At 45.9% G+C, this 20,441-nt stretch overlaps 1 protein-coding gene across 2 annotated transcripts in view; it reads left to right on the top strand.

The window, feature by feature from the left end:
• The window catches only part of TMEM135 (transmembrane protein 135), a 289,517-nt gene that overhangs the window by 222,413 nt on the left and 46,663 nt on the right, over positions 1 to 20,441 (top strand). For both annotated transcript variants that reach the window (XM_060234967.1, XM_060234968.1), the window contains 2 exons: positions 16,550 to 16,591; positions 19,180 to 19,326. In XM_060234967.1, the coding sequence (XP_060090950.1) occupies positions 16,550 to 16,591; positions 19,180 to 19,326 (189 nt within the window). The remainder of the gene's footprint in view (positions 1 to 16,549; positions 16,592 to 19,179; positions 19,327 to 20,441) is intronic.

The following is a 20,441-nucleotide window of genomic DNA, read 5'->3' as shown; positions in this document are numbered from 1 at the left end:
TCCCCCCCCCCCCAAAAAAAATACATTTATTTGGTTCAATTTCTATCCCATTCTTCCCATAAATAGGCTCAGGGCAGGTTAGAACATTGGTTTTAAACAATCCCGGATACCCTTTTGATGCTAAAATATACTTGAGGTAGATCAAGATGGGTAGTCATAAAGAGCAAGAGTCCAGTATTGCCTTCTAGAGTAACGGGCATGGGTGGAATTTTAGAAGGAGCTCCTTTGCATATTAGGCCACACCCCCTGATGTAGCCAATCCTCCAAGAGCTTACAAGGGTCTTTTTTGTAAGCTCTTGGAGAATTGGCTACATCAGGGGCACGTGGCCTAATATGCAAAGGAGCTCCTGGTAGAATTTCACCCCTGAGCAGGACATATTTTCAGGGGGTAAAATGTTCTGAAAGCGCATACACGGTGATGCTTTATCCGCATAATGTGTTTTAAAACTGGAAATGTAGAGTTATGCAGTCCCCCCCCCCTCATTTGAAAACAGCCAGCATTGAGTCGCTGCCTGTGTGCTTTCTCAATTACTGAAGTGTCTAGCAAATAATTACAAAGGTTTTAAGTGAAGGAGTAGAACTCCTGTCTCTATTATGTGATTGATCTGAGGGCAAAGGTGGTGACCTCAAGGGTCGGAGGGTATTGTGTGCTGTGTAAGGGTGCTGAGGTCTTATCTGACAGTTGCATTCAATTTGTGCCTTCCTGTTGAAGCTACAGGAGTAGTAAACATTGGTTCCCCTGGATGGTTAATGTTCTTTGTGGCTAGTGTTTGTTTTTGTCACTTGTCTGTGGAGTCTCCAGCAGCTCTTAAGCACTATTCCTTGAAGCCTTCTTTTGATACGGGCTCCATACAATTACCTGTTGTAGGTTCTGGCATGGGAATTGCGGTTCAGGATTTTTGCAAAATAGCATTCATTTTTTTTTAAAAAAATATGATTTATCGCGTCTCTTTAAACTGGAGTCCAGCTGTTTGGCTTTTTCTTTTTTTTGGTTGCCAGTATTTTGTTGTAGTTAAGAGCTGTGCGACTCTAATCCAGAGAACCAGGTTTGATTCCCCACTCCTCCTCTGCCATCTCCTCCTCCTCTTGAGACCTGCTGGGTAACCTGGGATCAGTCATGGTTCTCTCAGAACTCTCTCAGCCCACCTAGCTCACAAGATCCCCGTTGTGGGGAGAGGAAGGGAAGGTGATTGTAAGCCATTGAAGGAGTCTCACCTTCATGTAGAGAAAAGCAGGTAGGCCTGCCAATCCCCAGGTGGGAGCAGGGGAATCCCTTGGTTTGGAGACCCTCCCCCTGCTTCAGAGTAATCAGAAAGCAAGGGGGAGGAGATGTCTGCTGGGCACTGCATTATTACCTAGGGAGTCCGAATCCCATAGGGTATAGCGGAGAATTGTGTGGGTATCTGGGGCTCGGGGGAGGCTGTTTTTTTGAGGTAGATGCACCAAATCTTCAGCATAGCATCTGGTGACTCTCCTCAAAACACCCCCAAGTTTCAAAAAGATTGGACTTGGGGGGTCCAATTCTATGAGCCCCAAAAGAAGGTGCCCCTATCCTTCATTATTCCAAATGGAGGGTAGGAGTTTAAAAGGAGCACGGTCCCTTTAAATGTGATGGCCAGAATTCCCTTTGGAGTTCAGTTGTATTGGCCATACCCTTGCCCCCAAAGTCTCCTGGTTCTATCTCCACCCAGATATTTCTTGAGTCAGACTTGGCAACCCTAAAAGCAGGGTATAAAACCAACTCGTCATCTTCTTCATAAGGCTCTGACAAAGAGAGCTGTGTTTCTCAAAAGCTTATGCTACAATAAATTTCGTTAGTCTTTAAGGTGCTGCTAGACTTCTTACTATTTTTGCAGCAACAGACTGACACAGCTAACTCCTTTGGATTCATAAGGATACATATCAAATATCATCTGAACCAGCAACACTCAATTAGTGTCTCAGGAGCATCGTGTGACTCTTTGACATGCGACTTGTGCCTCTTCTTAGCATTGTCCCCCAGTGTGGCTCCTGACCTGTGTTTCAGTAGAGTGGGTAAGGCCTGTGCCTCATGGGTCTTGTGGTCGGCAGGCGGTTTCTAGCCGCTGCCAGAGGAACAGAGAAGCCGTAGACCTCGCAGACACAGGCTTCATGTGGGGCTGGAAAACAATGTGGTTGTTTTGAAGAAGAAGATATTGGATTTATATCCTGCCCTCCACTCCAAAGAGTCTCAGAGCGGCTCACAATCTCCTTTACCTTCCTCCCCCACAACAGACACCCTGTGAGGTAGATGAAGATATTGGATTTATATCCCACCCTCCACTCCAAAGAGTCTCAGAGCGGCTCACAATCTCCTTTACCTTCCTCCTCCACAACAGACACCCTGTGAGGTACATGAAGATATTGGATTTATATCCCGCCCTCCACTCCGAAGAGTCTCAGAGCGGCTCACAATCTTTTTTCCCTCCCCCCCCCCCAACAGACACCCTGTGAGGTGAGTGGGGCTGGAGAGGGCTCTCACAGCAGCTGCCTTTTAAAGGACAACCTCTGCCAGGGCTATGGCTGACCCAAAGCCATTCCAGCAGGTGCAAGTGGAGGAATGGGGACTCAAACCCGGTTCTCCCAGATAAGAGTCCGCACACTTAACCACTACACCAAACTGGCTCTCAAGTTTTGAGTGATGAGATCTGCAAATTTGTCCTTCTTCAAGGCATGAAGTGGGTAACCCTTAACTAAACAGACAGAAAAAAGGGGTGCAAGAATCCCTCCCTCCCTCTGATTGATGAGATATAAAATGTTCAGAGGCAGGACTCGGGATCAGTGTTCCCTCTAAGCTAAGTTAATGTGAGCTAGCTCACAGTTTTTTAGCCTCCATCTCACACATTTTCATCTTCGCTCAGGAAAAATGGCCCCAGAGCAAATGAATGTATGCAGTCGCTCACAACTTTAATGCCAGTAGCTCACAAAGTAGAATTTTTGCTCACAGGACCCCACAGCTTAGAGGGAGTATTGCTCAGGATACGTTTTGTTTTGTTTAAACCAATCTTCTACGTCATGAGAAACCTTGAGCCCTTTTGTCGGAGGGTGGGATGTTAACTCTTGCTAATAAATAAATGAAGTCGTTATATCACTGTGCGAACTCCTGCACAAGCGTTTTCAGAACTGTTATTTCACTTCTACCCTCGGTTCGTTGCGAGAGCAAGACAAAATAAGGAGTCTGTTGGAAGAACCGTCTCTACAGATAGATGCGGTTATAATAAGACTGCTACGTTTTGTTATCCCCGAAGTAAAGATTTAGTGCCGGCAGTGTTCTCTTGAGAAATATGCGCTCTAAATATAGATGCTCATTCAGCAATTAGAATGCCATTGATGCTCAGAAACAGACTCCCTTTCACATGTCAGCCATGATTTGTGGCATCCTAATCCTTGCGATGAATCCCTTCGTTACTCGGAATATCTGAGACCCATAACTTGGGGGGGGGGGCGGGGAGGAGAAAAAGATCATGGTTTCTACTGTAGAAAACAGCGGTGCTTCATGATGTGAGGGCTCAGCTTTGACAGACAAAAAAAAAAATCCCATTTGTTTAAAATGGTCACACTTGCCATTATACATCTGTCATCCTCTCTCTAATGCTGCGCAAAGCATGTGAACATGCCATTAAGGTAAATAATATTGGTTTGCTCTTTGTCCTTCAACATCTTAAGAACATAAGAGAAGCCATGTTGGATCAGGCCAATGGCCCATCCAGTCCAACACTCTGTGTCACACAGTGGCCAAAAAACCCAAGTGCCATCAAGAGGTCCACCAGTGGGGCTAGAAGCCCTTCCACTATGCCCCTCCCCTAAGCACAAGAATACAGAGCATCACTGCCCCAGACAGAGAGTTCCAGTAATACGCTGTGGCTAATAGCCACTGATGGACCTCTGCTCCATATGCTTATCCATTCCCCTCTTGAAACTGTTCATGCTTGTAGCCACCACCACTTCCTGTGGCAGTGAATTCCACGTTAATCACCCTTTGGGTGAAGACGTACTTCCCTTTATCAGTTCTAACCCGACTGCTTCTACATAACTTCTATATGTAGGCTAGTTCACATCCACCTCAAATCTCAGAAATCCCATAATGCAGTTCTCCAGTGGATCTACCTTTTGTGGGGGATCTTGTACTGCCAGTGGCAATTCATGGCCTGCTACTAGACTCTACTACTACTAGAGGGGAGGGACGGTGGCTCAGTGGTAGAGCATCTGCTTGGGGAGCAGAAGGTCCCACGTTCAATCCCCGGCATCTCCAAAAATGGTCCAGGCAAATAGGTGTGAAAAACCTCAGCTTGAAACCCTGGAGAGCCGCTGCCAGTCTGAGAAGACAATACTGACTTTGATGGACCAAAGAGGGTCTGATTCAGTAGAAGGCAGCTTCATATGTCCATATGTTCATAGAGCCTGTACCCTTCTTTACTTCTGAAGCTACTCAGTTGAGCCATATAAAGCAGTAAACACAAATGTTTTTCTCCTACTTAAAAAAAAAAAACCCTCTAAGTTTCAATAGGAAGCTTTAGTCTGGAATGAATGATGACTGGGTGGGTTGGTTTTCCTATTAGAATCTCCCTCCTGCTCCACAGCTCCCTTTTGTGCCCTGTAGATACTGTCTCCTTTCCCTCTAAGGTGCAAACACAGCTTGGGGTGATGTTTTGATAAGGAGAGTAACCCCCTATTAACATTATCTTCTGCTCCTCCTGCCATTGGGTTCAAAAAAACCACCAGTTGGAGAAAACATTTGCAGGTGTGCAGTTCGACCTTTGTCTCAGGAAGAGATGGCCTGCTGATGTTTTCTTGCTTAAAAAAAGGTAAAAGTGGTCCCCTGTGCAAGCACCAGTCATTTCTGACTTTGGAGTGACGTCACATCACAACGTTTTCACGGCAGACTTTTTTACAGGGTGGTTTGCCTTCCCCAGTCATCTACACTTTCCCCCAGCAAGCTGGGTACTCATTTTACCGAGCTCTGAAGGATGGAAAGCTGAGTCAACCTTGCTCCGGCTTCCCGAATCCAGCTTCCGCTGGGATCGAACTCAGGTCGTGAGCAGAGAGCTCAGACTACAGTCTCTCTCTCTTGGCTTGGCTTCGCGAACGAAGATTTAAGAAGGGTGCAATAGTCCACGTCTGCTGCAGGCTCGCTGGTGCTGACAAGACCAATGCGGGACAGGCAGGTCCGGCCACAGTGGCTGGTGATGGTTGATGCGACAGGTGCCAAGGGATTTCTTCAAGGGGTCCTTGTACCTCTTCTTTGGTGCCCCTCTATTTCGATGGCCGGTGGAGAGTTCGCCATACAGAGCAATCTTGGGAAGGCGGTGGTTTTCCATTCTAGAAATATGCCCTGCCCAGCGCAGCTGCGTCTTCAACAGCAGTGCCTCGATGCTGGTAACCTCCGCCCGCTTGAGAACTTCAGTGTTGGTCACAAAGTCACTCCAGTGGATGTTGAGGATGGTGCGAAGGCAGCGCTGATGAAAGCGCTCGAGGAGTCGCAGGTGATGACGGTATAAAACCCACGATTCGGAGCCGTAGATGAGGGTTGTCATCACAACCGCTTTGTAAACATTGATCTTTGTGCCTTTTTTCAGATGCTTGTTGCTCCACACTCTTTTGTGCAGTCGGCCAAAGGCACGGTTTGCCTTTGCCAGCCTGTTGTCGATCGGACTACAGTACTGCGGCCTTATCACTCTTCTTGCTTTGTGCAGGGTTTTAATAGCCATCAGTAGGGCAAAGGAGATGGAGCTATGGAAGTCGTATTCAAATGCTATGTTTTGCTGGTTGCCCACCCTCTTCTTCGGCTTTCTGGCCATTTTGGGATACCTCAGCCAAAATACCAGATATTTCATGAGCCCCCTGTTAAGAGTCAGAGAAGCACTTGACGTGGAGGTCAGAGAAGCACTTTACGTGGACTTGACATTCCGAATCCTGCCTCTGAACATCTTATAAAATTTCATCAACCAGAGGGAAGGGAGGGATTCTTGCACCCCCGTTTTCTGTCTGTTTAGTTAAGGATTGCCCACTGCGTGCCTTGAAGAAGGACAGATTTTGCAGAATTTACATGGGCAACCGCATAGAGCTTTCAAGGCAAGAGACGTTCAGAGGTAATTTGCCATGGCCGATCTCTGCATTGCAACCCTGGTATTCCTTGGAAGTCTCCCATCCAAATACAAACCAGGGCTCCCCCTGCTTAGAAGAAGACTGCAGATTTGTACCCCGCCCTTCTCTCTGAATCAGAGTCTCAGAGCGGCTCACAATCTCCTATATCTTCTCCCCCTACAACAGACACCCTGTGAGGTGGGTGGGGCTGGAGAGGGCTTTCACAGAAGCTGCCCTTTCAAGGGCAACCTCTGCCAGAGCTATGGCTGACCCAAGGCCATTCCAGCAGCTGCAAGTGGAGGAGTGGGGAATCAAACCCGGTTCTCCAAGATAAGAGTCCGCACACTTAACCACTACACCAAACCGGCTCTCCTGGCTTAGCTCCTGAGATCTGATGAGATTGGACTCTCCTGGTCTATCAGGGTCAGGGGGTTAGGCAAATAGAGTATGTTTTTCCTATTCTGGTGAAAACACCACTAACCACAAGCCCTGACCTGAGCACATTCTTTTATCTCCTGACCAAGGATTTACCTTTGGCACAACAAAAATGCTCTCCTGGGTGTCAGTTTCTCCTCTCCCTCTCCACCCCCCAGATTTCCAGTTTTTCCTTTCAGATTGCAGTGAGATAACCACACATCTCCAAGTATTTCCCAGGTTTTCTTTGGCCTTCACCTCTCAATTTCCTTCCGGGTTTATAGGTCTCCCATGTTCAGTTAACATTCGTATTCTTGATAAATGGTTTCCTGTTTGTTACTGACAATGGTTTGCCCTGTGGAAAAAGACTTTACCTTGGTACTTTTAGATTGTTGGAAATAAATAGGATATATTTTACGCTGTGGTGGCCTTGTGGCAAGCTGAAGTCACAAGGGAAGCCCAAGTAATGGCATTAGTTACTTGGTTTTGTAGTAATTATTATGTACTAAGTCTGGATCTATTGAAACCATTTCACATATTCTCCTGTATTGTCCTTTTTATCTAAGTATTCGTGGTCGATTTTTGGATCCTATTCTTTTAAATAAGATGGGTCTGGCTGATCCAGATAAGGTCCAGTTTCTTTTGAAAGATGTTACTCCTGACATAACTGTAAATACTGCCTTATTTCTGTACTGGGCCAAAAAGATTCGTCAAGACAAGGAACAGTCTTGTTGTCCCATTTAACTGTGATCTTATGTAAATATACTCTAATCCTGATGTCCAGTATTTTAACCTATTTTCTGTTTTTCAACCCATTGTTCTTTTAACCTGTTTTTACATGCCATTAAAGGTTGATTGATTGATTGATGTACCAATTAATAACTAGCAGCCCCATGGCGCAGAGTGGTAAAGCGGCAGTACTGCAGTCCAAGCTCTCTGCTCACGACCTGAGTTCGATCCCGGTGGAAGCTGGGTTTAGGTAGCTGGCGCAAGATTGACTCAGCCTTCCATCCTTCCGAGGTTGATAAAATGAGTGCCCAGCATGCTGGGGGGGAAAGTGTAGATGACTGGGGAAGGCAATGGCAAACAACCCCGTAAAAAGTCTGCCGTGAAAACATCATGATGCAACGTCACCCCAGAGTCAGAAACAACTGGTGCTTGCATAGGGGACTACTTTTTAAAATTAATAACTGCTTTCCTTTATTCAATTACATTGGGAATTGTTTTACGCTTCTTCCCTGTCTGTGCAAGGTGTCTAGGAAAGCCGTGTTGGTCTTCAGCAGACCAGCTAGATTCAAGTCCAGTAGCACCTTAGAGAGCAATAAGATTTTTTGGGGGTACAAGCTTCAATAAGAGTTAAGGTTCCTTTCTTATTTGTTTCCGACACAGGGAGCTTTGACTCTCCAGAGCTCATCCCTTGCTAACTTTGTTTGTTTCTTAAGTGCTTCTGACAGGGCTTTTTTTTTTTTTGCAAGAACTCACAATACGAGAACTCGTGGGCATTCGATGTAATTGCTGAGCAGCCAGGTTAAAACGGATAAAAGGAAGTACTTCTTCACATAAGGGGTGATTAACATGTGGAATTCACTGCCACAGGAGGTGGTGGCGGCCACAAGTATAGCCACCTTCAAGATGGGTTTAGATAAAAATATGGAGCAGAGGTCCATCAGTGGCTATTAGCCACAGTGTGTGTGTATATATAAAATTTTTTGCCACTGTGTGACACAGAGTGTTGGACTGGATGGGCCGTTGGCCTGATCCAACATGGCTTCTCTTATGTTCTTAACTCCTTTGCGTATTAGGCCACACACCCCTGATGTAGCCAATCCTCTTGGAGCTTACAGTAGGCCCTGTACTAAGAGCCCTGTAAGCTCTTGAAGGATTGGCTACATAAGAGGGGTGTGGTCTAATACGCAAAGGAGTTTCTGCTGCAAAAAAAGCCCTTGGGCTACCGGACTCAAATCTAGCTGTCCCCCCCCCCCCCCCGCCAATCTTCAACATATTCTTCTTTGTACAATGCTGAAAAAGCATTTGTGTGTGTGTGTGTGTATAAAATCACTGATGAACCCTCCAGGTGACTTGATAGCATCCGTGGAAGAAGAGGAGGTCCCCCTAGGTTGACCTCAGTGGAGACAATCACCAGCTATCCAATCGGAGTTTCCCTCAAGCTGTGAATGTTTTCACATGGTAGCTCATGATCATCCCTCTTCAGAGCCAGTCTGGTGTAGTGGTTAAGTATGCAGACTCTTATCTGGGAGAACCGAGTTTGCTTCCCCACTCCTCCACTTGCACCTGCTAGCATGGCCTTGGGTCAGCCATAGCTCCGGCAGAGGTTGTCCTTGAAAGGCCAGCTGCTGTGAGAGCCCTCTCAGCCCCACCCACCTCACAGGGGGTCTGTTGTGGGGGGAGAAAATATAGGAGATTGTAAGTCGCTTTGAGACTCTGATTCAGAGAGAAAGGTGGGGTATAAATCTGCATTCTTCTTCTTCTTCACTTTTCCACTGCTTCTGTCAGCTCATTTTATGAGGTAGCCATGTTGGAGGCTTCTATCCTTGAATTAGGGATATCGGGGCCCCAGGTGGGACCTGGGGGTCCCCTGGAATTACAGCTCCTCTCCAGACTACAGAGATCAGTTCCCCTAGAGAAAAGGGATGCTTTGGAGGGTGGACTCTATGGCACTGTACCTCACTGAGGTCCCTGTCTTCCCCAGGCTCCATCCCCAAATTTCTAGGAGTTTCTCAGCTTGGATCTGACAACCCTACCTGCCCACCCCCCATCACCCACTGGTGGCAGGGAGGACCTGGCAACCCAAGCCCTTGTATGTGTAGAAAAGTTACATCCTACTTTCAATTCAGATACTGTTCTTTTTCATATAAGAACATAAGAGAAGCCATGTTGGATCAGGCCAACGGCCCATCCAGTCCAACACTCTGTGTCACACAGTGGCAAAATTTTTTATATATACACACACAGTGTGGCTAATAGCCACTGATGGACCTCTGCCCCATATTTTTATCTAAACCCCTCTTGAAGGTGGCTATGCTTGTGGCCGCCACCACTTCCTGTGGCAGTGAATTCCTTTGCCTATTAGGCCACACACCCCTGATGTAGCCAATCCTCTTGGAGCTTACAGTAGGCTCTACTATAATTTCCTATAATTTTATAATACTATAAAATTTTATAATACTATAATTTTATAATATATAAAACCATCAATTTTTAGAGCAGGTCCCTTGACATGAGCACAATTTAAAAAAAAAAAGGCTTCATCTTTTTAATTTGCTATTGAAACCATTTATTTTATTCCCTTCCTTGAAACTGAACCCCTAATGTCTCTCTTCTCTCCCCCTCCCCCCCCCCCAAAATACTGAATTCCTCTTTTTATCCCACTCGGGTTGACGTCAACCAATGTGATACGAGTTTGTAATAAAATAGGGATGGGAACAAGATCTTTTTGTTGATCGTACCAGTAACAATAAGCTCTGTGGGCAATTAGAGGAAGAAACGAAACCTAAAGTTAACTCTGGAGGGGGGTAGACGGAGAAGATTGCTATCTTATTCATTTATTTATTTTTTTTACAGAAATTCCCTTTTGTTTTGTGAAATTGCCCTGGCTGTTTTGCCCAGCTCAGATCAGTTGTAATTCCAGTGGAAGCATGCAAGTGAAAAGTAAATTGGCCGCTGTTGGTTTTTTTCCCCTTCCCCTTTCTGGGACAGTCCCCTGAGAAAGATCCTACTGGAGTCTAATATCCTGTCCATAGATCCTTTTTGATGGCCAAGTCTGACATATATAGCTTTCCAGAAACACTCGCAAAGCATAGTTTTAGTTCAGCTTAAAATGTCAATGTTTAACTTTTGCTTTTTTAAAAAAAATTAAAAATAAAACATGGATTGGATCTCATGAACCTGTTCCCCTTTTGTCTAATATAAGGAACCTTCTGTTGACAACCAATAGATTTATAATAATAATAGATTTTATTTGTATCCCGCCCTCCCCGCCTAGGCGGCTCAGGGCGGCTAACAGCATTTTATACATTTACAACCAAGGAGGCTCTTGTCTCCTTACATCGAAGGAAACGCTGGTGTTAGCAGAAGAGATCCATGGGATCCACCCCGTGGTTTTCTTAATGCAAAAAAAAAAAATGAATGAATGAATGAATTCTGCTTTTCTATTTGCATATCTCAGGCTAATGGGTTTTATTTAATACTTTTTAAAGTCATCGGCAGCATCTGGCATAATTTTTTTATCTCGGCGACTCGGCCTTAATCTCTTCATTGAGTGCATCTTTTTTTGCTGGTTTGTTGGTGTATTTTGTTTGTAAAGAAGGCTGCATTTTCCATATTGTCCACAGAACACTGTGAGAATAAGCAAAACGGCAACGGTGAGAATAAGCAGAAAACCCCAAGCCCTTGAAATATATCGGGATTACAGTCACACCCCAATAGAAACAGAAGCAGCATAAATCGTAAAGGTCCTGGATTTTTTTTTTTAAACAAAGCTTAATGGCACCTAAATAGAATTGGATGTCTCATTGAAGAGGAGGGTATTCCAGGAACAGGACATGTCTCTTTCCAGGAGAAGAGCTCTCTGGGAAATATCAGTGGAGAGGAACCTCTATTTCTTGGCACCAAAGTATATTGCATACCCCTCCTAAGGCAAGGGAATTTCAGAGTGGCTTACAATCTTCTTCTCTTCTTCTCCCCACAGCAGATACCTTGTGGGGTGAATGGGGCTGAGAGAGCCCTGAGAGAACTGCTCATGAGAGAACAGCTCTGAGAGAAATGTGGCTGACCCAAGGTCACCCAGCTGGCTGCATGTGGAGTGGGGAATGAACTCCGACTGGATGGGCCATTGGCCTGATCCAACATGGCTTCTCTTATGTTCTTATAGCCAGCTTCAAGAGGGGATTGGATAAACATATGGAGCAGAGATCCATCAGTGGCTCTTAGCCACAGTGTATTGATGGAACTCTGCGTCTGGGGCAGTGATGCTCTGTATTCTTGATGCTGGGGGAGGGGGCAACAGTGGGAGGCTTCTAGCGTCCTGGCCCCACTAGTGGACCTCCTGATGGCACTTGGGGTTTTTGGCCTCTGTGTGACACAGAGCGTTGGACTGGATGGGCTATTGGCCTGATCCAACATGGCTTCTCTTACGTTCTCCAGATTAGAGTTTGCTGCTCTTAACCACTACACCAAACTGAGCTATTAAGCAAACAGCTGGGGGATTTGGTCTAGGATGTAAGATCTATATGTGGGTGCTTTTCCTTGCCGCAACTTTAAAAAAATGGCCTCTTAAGCCTAAAAGGTGGAAAGGAGAAATGTAAATCTTTGAATTAATAAATTGTACAATATTGTTGCGCCCTGACCTCTGGATGGCCCAGGCTAGCCATATTTATCAGCTCTCAGAAGCTAAACAGTGTCGGCCCTGGCTAGTACTGTGATGGGAGAAGTCAAGGGTTGCTCTGCAGAGGCAGCCAATGGCAAGCCCTGTCTGAACATCTGTCGCTTTGAAAATTCTACATCAATACTCCCTGTGAGCTGTGGAGTCACATGAGCAAAATTTTTTCTTTGTGAGCTACTGGCATTCAAGTTGGGACCTACTGCATAAATTGGTTTGCTCTGGGCAGTTCCGGCTGACTTGACATTAGGCGGTGTGGCCTAATAGGCAAATGAGTTCCTGCTGGGCTTTTTCTACAAAAAAAGCCCTATGTGAAACAATGGTGATGTCAGGAGGTGTGACCTAATATGCAAATGAGTCCTTTACCAAAAAAAGCCTTGGCTCTGGGGCCAGTTTTTCTGAGCAAGGACAAAAATGTGTGAGGCCAGAGGGCAAAAAACTGTGAGCTAGCTCGCACTAACTCAGCGTAGAGGGAAGCATGCTCTGCAGGGTCGCCCCAAGTCAGTTATGACTTGACAGCATTTTCTACCGCAGTGTATTCTCCCTTGAACACGCAGCTCTCGAATGAAAACCTTCATGACTTTAAAGAACATCAGGAGGGTTTTTTTCCCCTCCTAATTCACTTCTGCACCACATAATCACTTTCGATTCTGCCATTGTCTTTACACGTGGTCCAAGTTATTGCATTCTCCAATAATTAATCCTTGTCATCGGGTCTTCTCGTGGGCAGACGGTCGGTCAGTCTCCAGAGCAGAGAGCTTTTGAAAGGCATTCAGCAAAAACAAAAACAAAAAACCTCTAATCAAAAAAATTGGGAACCCTAATTGCTGACATTTAGCCCTACAATGCAGTATGGAGACCTCTTTGCCTTCCCACACAATGGGGGGCAGGGGCGGGAATTAGGCACGCCTGTGTGGTCAGCCCGTGAGCAATTAGACTTGCTTCATCAGTAATTTCCCGTCATGCAGAGCTTGCTCCCATACAGGAGAACTGTACCAATTTTTATTCTTTTGGGGGGGTGGGATTGTCCTTCCTACCATTGGAAGTGCGATTTTGCAGCTACAGCTTATATTGTTTTGAAAGCAGTGCAAAGGCAATGTGTAGGGTGCTTCTGGACCCACATCTATGCTATGTGGAGGAAGGCAATGTCAGATTACCTTTCTTGGTCTCGTGCCCGGAATGCCCTGTTGGATAGGTCTACCAATGAGTCAGATGTGACTTGACGACATGTTCTTCTTCCACTCTTTGGGAATTTAAGACATTTTAAGGATCTCAGATTCCTTCATACAAGATAAATCCAGGTGGGCAGCCGTGTTGTCTGAAGCAGTAGATAAAAGTTTGAGTGCAGCTGCACCTTTAAGACCAACCGTGTTTTATTCAAGGTATGAGCTTTTGTGTGAATGCACACTTCCTCAGATACAGAAGGTAACGTATAAGCATAGCCTGACCAGCAAATTAGCATGCAACATGATGAAGATGTTTTAAGATATGTGAAGACGAAACAGGAATAACAAGCTAAGTTCATACTTAAATGCTTTATGCTTGAGAGGAGATTAATGGAGAGTAACAACGGAGAGTCCCAGTTAAATTCCTAACTTCCCACAATTAGGAAGAATACTTTTAAACATTTATCTCCTATTCTGGCGTATTTATTGCTTCAATGTTTTCCTCCCTTAATTAGATCCAAACAAACGTTGACCATATAAACTTTGCCTGTTATTTCTGCTTTGTCTTCACATATCTTAAAACATCTTCATCGTGTTGCATGCTAATTTGCTGGTCGGTCTCTGCTTATATATTGACTGTTACCTTCCATTTCAGCATATCTGAGGAAGTGTGCATGCACCTGAAAGCTCATACGCTGAATAAAACTTCCAATGGTCTTAAATGCACTACTGGACTCAAACTTTGTTCTTCATACAAGGAAAGTTCCTCACTGGAAAACAATGGCCGTTTTCCCACTTACCTTACCCCGGAGCGACGTCCCTCTTCACCGCGCTGCGTCTGCGTGGATTTCGCACAAACTGCTGCGCAGCACCAGGAAGAGCCACGTAAACTGCTTTTTGGCGGCCAATGTCTTATAGAGAGGCTGGGGACTTTTAAGTTAACTAGAATGATTAAAGGGTTGGAACACTTTCCCTATGAAGGAAGGTTAAAACGCTTGGGGCTCTTTAGCTTGGAGAAATGTCAACTAAGGGGTGACATGATCGAGGTTTACAAGATTATTCAGGGGATAGAGAAGGTAGAGAAAGAAGCACTTTTCTCCCTTTCTCACAATATAAGAACTCATGGACATTCAATGAAATTGCTGAGCAGCTGGGTCGGGTTAGAACAGATAAAAGAAAGTACTTCTTCACCCAAAGAGTAATTAACACGTGGAATTCACTTCCACAGGAGGTGGTGGCGGCTACAAGCATAGACAGCTTCAAGAGGGGATTGGATAAGCATATGGAGCAGAGGTCCATAAGTGGCTCTTAGCCACAGCATGTTGTTGAAACTCTTTGTCTGGGGCAGTGATGCTCTGTATTCTTGGGGGGGGGGCACAGTGGGAGGGATTCTAGTGTCGTAGTCCCAATGGTGGACTTCCGGATGGCACTTGGGGTTTTTTTGGCCACTGTGTGACACAGAGTGTTGGGCTGGATGGGCCATTGGCCTGACCCAACATGGCTTCTCTTATGTTCTTATGTGACACAGAGTGTTGGACTGGATGGGCCATTGGCCTGATCCAACATGGCTTCTCTTATGTTCTTATGTTCGTAGTTCAGATGTTTCTATGTTTCAGTTCCTGTCTTGGCACAAATCACACTTTGAACAATACTATGGCAGGTGGTTCTCTTGAACTATTACCTGTGTCTCTGGAAGTTAAATCCCATGACCACTGCTGGGGTGGGGGGGATATCGCAGCAAAGTTTCTTGTTTGGTTTCCTAGATTTTTGAGTTCTCTGGCCATACAAATAGCTGCTCTCGAATTGCTGCGGCTGAGGGACATCTACTGGTGAAATAGCAGAACTCAAACTTTCTGCTCTATCTTTGTTGAACTTGAGCCTTTTTTTTTTGTCCCTTTTCGTAGAGTGTTTTAAACCAGTTTTTTCTGAAATCTGTGCATGTAAGCTGTTACCATACAAGTGTTCTTATAAAGATTGTAATGATAGATGATAAACCAATTTCTGAAAACTATTGAAAACCGAACAAAGTTCGAGCCCAGTGACACCTTTAAGACCAACAGAGTTTTATTAAAAGTAAAAACTTTTGTGTTCACCTGCACATCTTTAGATCTTTAGGAGAGCCAGTTTGGTGTAGTGGTTAAGTGTGCGGACTCTTATCTGGGAGAACTGGGTTTGATTCCCCACTCCTCCACTTGCACCTGCTGGCATGGCCTTGGCTCAGCCATAGCTCTGGCAGAGGTTGTCCTTGAAAGGGCAGCTGCTGTGAGAGCCCTCTCCAGCCCCACCCACCTCACAGGGTGTCTGTTGTGGGGGGAGAAGATACAGGATATTGTGAGCCACTCTGAGACTCTTCGGAGTTGAGGGCGGGATATAAATCCAATGTCTTTTTCTTCTACATTGAAATGTAAAACTGAGCTATTTAGGAGGGCACTATACAAAATAGTTCTACAGACTTTAGCCAGTTTGGTGTAGTGGTTAAGTGTGCGGACTCTTATCTGGGAGAACTGGGTTTGATTCCCCTCTCCTCCACTTGCACCTGCTGGAATGGCCTTGTCAGCCATAGCTCTGGCAGAGGTTGTCCTTGAAAGGGCAGCTTCTGTCAGAGCTCTCTCAGCCCCACCCACCTCACAGGGTGTCTGTTGTTGGGGAGGAAGGTAGAGGAGATTGTGAGCCGCTCTAAGACTCTGAGATTCAGAGTATAGGGTGGGATGTAAATCCAATATCATCGTCTTCTTCCTTGGATGAATGATTAGGGACTGTTGTCTTTGCCGCTGTGTATAGCTTATTATGAGTAGGATCCTATTTATGTGATTTTTGTACTGCTAAATGTATCATGTGAATATCGATGCTGTGCTTCAGGCCTACTTCTAAAATCCCAACGCCTTGGTTGTTGAATGACTCGTTTTAATTTAATTTAATTTAATTTTTAGATTTATGTCCCGCAAGCGGGCTGAGGGCAGCTTACAACAAGAAAACAACAGAGTTAAAATAATATCATAAAAACAGACATTACAAAGCAGATATAGGCGGTGAACAGCATGCGGCTGATGGCTGCAGCAGCATAACATAACACCATCATGGTGAAATGCTGGGGGATGTGATGACTTTCAAAGGATGCCCACTGGATTAATTAAAAGCCTGACGGAAGAGTTCCGTCTTACAGGCCCTGCAGGGCCCGGATCTCCAGTGGGAGCTCATTCCACCAAGTAGGGGCCCGGACCAAAAAGGTTTATTGATTGTACTGAATCGCTATGGATAGTCCGCCTGGAGTCCCCGTAAGAAAGGTGGACTACAATCAGTCAGTCAATGAATCGATCAATCAATCAGTCACTCAGTCAGTCCCACTCTGAGGCTTGACGTGAACGGAGAAAAAGGCTGCAGGAACTGACAGTCTCTGCCAGAGGAATGTTCTGGATGCTCGGCAACTACCAAGGAGAACGTACCCAAGATGCTTGTTTTTGTGTTTCAGGTGCAAAGATGGCTTGAAAGGATTTACATTCTCGGCACTTAAGTAAGCAAACAGAATAAGTCTTTCTTTCTTTCTTTCTTTCTTTCTTTCTTTCTTTCTTTCTTTCTTTCTTTCTTTCTTTCTTTCTTTCTTTCTTTCTTCCTTCCTTCCTTCCTTCCTTCCTTCCTTCCTTCCTTCCTTCCTTCCTTCCTTCCTTCCTTCCTTCCTTCCTTCCTTCCTTCCTTCCTTCCTTCCTTCCTTCCTTCCTTCCTTCCTTCCTTCCTTCCTTCCTTCCTTCCTTCCTTCCTTCCTTCCTTCCTTCCTTCCTGGATCATCCCATTTTAAGTGAAATATTTATTTATGGAAGCTTGCATGTTTAAAAAACCTTTATAATATATATGAAATGTTATGCATAAAATGTTTTCAGCGTCTTTGCAATGTCATGATTTTCCATCCAGTTTCCTGGTGGTTACTTTTTTTTTTTTTTACAGTATTTCCATGTATAACATGTCTGGACCTCTTTCCTTGACCTCTAGAAGGGAAGGGACATAAATGCATATAAATCAGGGCTCTTTCTAGGAGCTCCTCTGCCTATTAGGCCACACCCTCCCGATGTAGCCAATCCTCCTGGAGTTTACAGTAGGCCTTGTGCTAAGAGCCCTCTAAGCTCTTGGAGGATTGGCTACACCAGGGGGGCGTGGCCTAATATGCAGAGGAGCTCCTGCTAGAAAAAGAGCCCTGCATATAATCAACAGTGCTCTGGGACATGAGGAGGGCAACTTTTATGGTCCCAGCTCAAGGGAGGCTGTGGCTCAACAGCAGAGCATCTGCTCGTCATGCTGAAAGACCCCAGTTTCCAGCAGGCATCTCCAGTTAAAAGGCTCAGGTGATGAAAAAGACCTCTACCTGAGATTCTGGAGAGCCGCTGCCAGTTTGAGTAGACGATGGACCGAGGGTCTGATTCAGTATAAGGTGGCTTTGTGTGTGTTCATGCGTGCGCCCTGAATGAAATGCAGGTTTTGCTTGCAAAGGTTTTGGTGGAAGGGGAGAGTAGAGAGTTGGCTTGGCTGCAGAGGTGGTTCCCTAGAGGGCAAGGCGAGGGGGGGGGGGACCGTGGCAGTAGCAACTTTGGCTCTTAAGCGGGGTGGCAGCATGTGTCTGCCTTACTCGCTTAACACAGAGCTGCATGTTTGGTGGAGTGGGGCTGCTGGCGGAGTGGGGCTAGATAGAGGTCTGGTTGATGACATGGCTGAGCCAGCAGCAGCTGGAGCCCGGAGAGCTGAGCAGGGCACTGCAGCAGAAGTAGCAGGCAGAGAGGAAGGAGGTGGAGGAGCAGGAGGCAGAGGAAGCTGCATGGAATGGGCCAAGGAGGGGGGATGGATGGAGCCGCTGTCTGCAAAGTGTCGGGGTGGGCGAGAGGGAGATGGAAGGAAACCCTCCTGTTTGCACTTAAGCACAGTCCCTTCTTGACTCCAAAGTTTTAGGGCCGGCTGCCTTGACTTAGCCACTTTCAGAGTCTCCAGCTTTTGCCCCTGCCCCAGAAAGCTTCTGAGAAGCGGCAAGCCCCACAGTGGATGGGCAAGGATGCCCCCCCCTCTGACTTTTTAAAAAGCTCCCCAACTTTTAAAATACTGGCTACAGCCCTGAGTGAGAATGTGAGTCCATCTGCCCTTATATCTCAGAGAATGCAGTGATTTTAGATGCTGAATGACATCAGCAGGAGTGATTGGATTCGGTGTGATACACACAGGGGGTAGTATGCATGGAGAAATCAGCAATGACAAAGAGACAGGAGACCTAGGTCTCGATTCAGTCCAGGAGGATGCTTTCGTCTTGAGCGTCCTTATCAGCTGCAATTCAGCAGTCTCTCTAATTTCCCTTTGGAATTCCTTTGTGAGACAACTGCTACTCTTAGGTCAGCGACTGGAATGTCTTGGAAGGATAAAATGGCCCCCTACCGGTCTTTGAATGTTGTGGTTTCTAATGTTAGAATTTAAGGCCCATTAATTCTTTGTCGAAGGGGTTGGCCTGCTTGTTCAGTGTAGGGGGTTGGAAGGGCATTGCTGTTGCAAGGTGGCATAAATCTCATTAGAGGAGGAGCAGGAGTATGAGCCTGTGATGGTGTGGCTGATGTCGCTGGGTCAAGTGCTGGACAGATGGACTCACATTCTAGCTGTATCTGAAGAAGTGAGCCGTGACACATGAAAGCTCGTACCCTGCCGCAATTTTTGCTAGTCTTAGGTGCTACGTGACTCTTGCTTTTCCCCCTGACTTTAGCTATCCTACTTTGCATGCCTCTTTTCTGTTTAAGGGTGTTAACACTGATCAGATAATGGTTCACTGATCAGTGAGCCAGTTTGGTGTAGTGGTGAAGTGTGCAGACTCTTATCTGGGAGAACCGGGTTTGATTCCCCGCTCCTCCACTTGCACCTGCTGGCATGGCCTTGGGTCAGCCATAGCTCTGGCAGAGATTGTCCTCGAAAGGGCAGCTGCTGTGAGAGCCCTCTCCAGCCCCACCCACCTCACAGGGCGTCTGTTGTGGGGGAGGGAGATAAAGGAGATTGTGAGCCGCTCTGAGACTCTTGAGTGGAGGGCGGAATATAAATCCAATGTCTTCTTCTTCTTCATTTCTCTCCCCCCCTCCCCTCCAGATTCATTGTAGGAAAAGAAGAAATTCCTACACATTCATTTGCACCAGAAGCAACGTTTCTGAGAAGGGAGAGAAAAGGAAAGCTCCATGAAGAAATAACACAGAGAATGAACATAATTGCTGTAACGAAGAAGCTTGTGGACAACGTGTGGGTGCAACGTTTTTAGGAGTCAAATGTTAAGATACTTTTCTTAAAATAGTGCTCTTGTTTATTGTACATGCATTTTTCTTTTGAACTTGAACGACAACACATCTTTTATTTTTTATTTATTTACAAAATGCATATCCCTAGAATCGTAGAGTTGGAAGTATATCCAGGGTCATCTAGTCTAACCCCCGGCACGATGCAGGGAATTCACAGGCACTCCACCAATGTTCTCTCTAAGCTGCAGAGTCTTGTGAGCAAAAATTCGACTTTGTGAGCTACGGGCCTTAAAGTTGGGAGCCGCTGTATAAATTATTGTGCTCTGGGGCCATCCTTCTTGAGCTAAGATAAAAATCTGTGAGCTGGAGGCTAAAAATCTGTGAGCTAGCTCACGCTAACTCAGCTTAGAGGGAACACTGCTCCCCACATACCTAATTAACCCTGCTCCACGCCCAGAAGATGGCAAACCCTCCCCCGCAAACAAAATTTCATAAAAACAGATCATAAACCCCCAAAATAAAACACATACTTAGAAACACAGTAACAGCATTTAAAACATAGGACAGGGAGGTGTCTCTGGGAATGCCAGACAGAACAAGAAGTCTTCACTTCTTGCTGGTGGAAGACAGCGATAGAAGCAGGGCTTTTCTGTAGCAGGAACTCCTTTGCATATTAGGCCACACCCCCGTGATGTACCCAGTCCTCCTGGAACTCACAGTAGGCCCTGTACTAAGAACCCTGTAAGCTCTTGGGGGATTGGCTACATCAAGGGGTGTGTGGCGAAGGAATCCCTGCTACAAAACAAGTCCTGGATAGAAGAGGACAGATGAATGTCCCTGAGGGAGGAGGAGTTGCATAATTTTGGTGCAGCAACTGAGAAGGCCCTCTCTCAGGTTGCCTTCCCTCTTACCTCAGAAGGCGGAGGTGCCTGAAGCTGAGGCCTCAGAAGATTACTGTAGCGGTCAGGTTGGTTCAGCACTTAAGGTTTGCTGGTCCCAAGCCGTATGGACTTTAACAGGCATTGTTTTCCTCAGAGCAGGAAGATGCTGCAAATTCAAACGACACCAATTGTTGCTTTCCCGGGGCCGTACTAGCAGAGCCTTGAAAGCAGCCTTACT

This window comes from Heteronotia binoei, chromosome 3, assembly GCF_032191835.1.
Source record: "Heteronotia binoei isolate CCM8104 ecotype False Entrance Well chromosome 3, APGP_CSIRO_Hbin_v1, whole genome shotgun sequence".
Taxonomy (NCBI): domain Eukaryota; kingdom Metazoa; phylum Chordata; class Lepidosauria; order Squamata; family Gekkonidae; genus Heteronotia; species Heteronotia binoei.
Note: the sequence above shows the minus strand (reverse complement) of the source record. Positions and strands in the feature narration are given on the sequence as shown.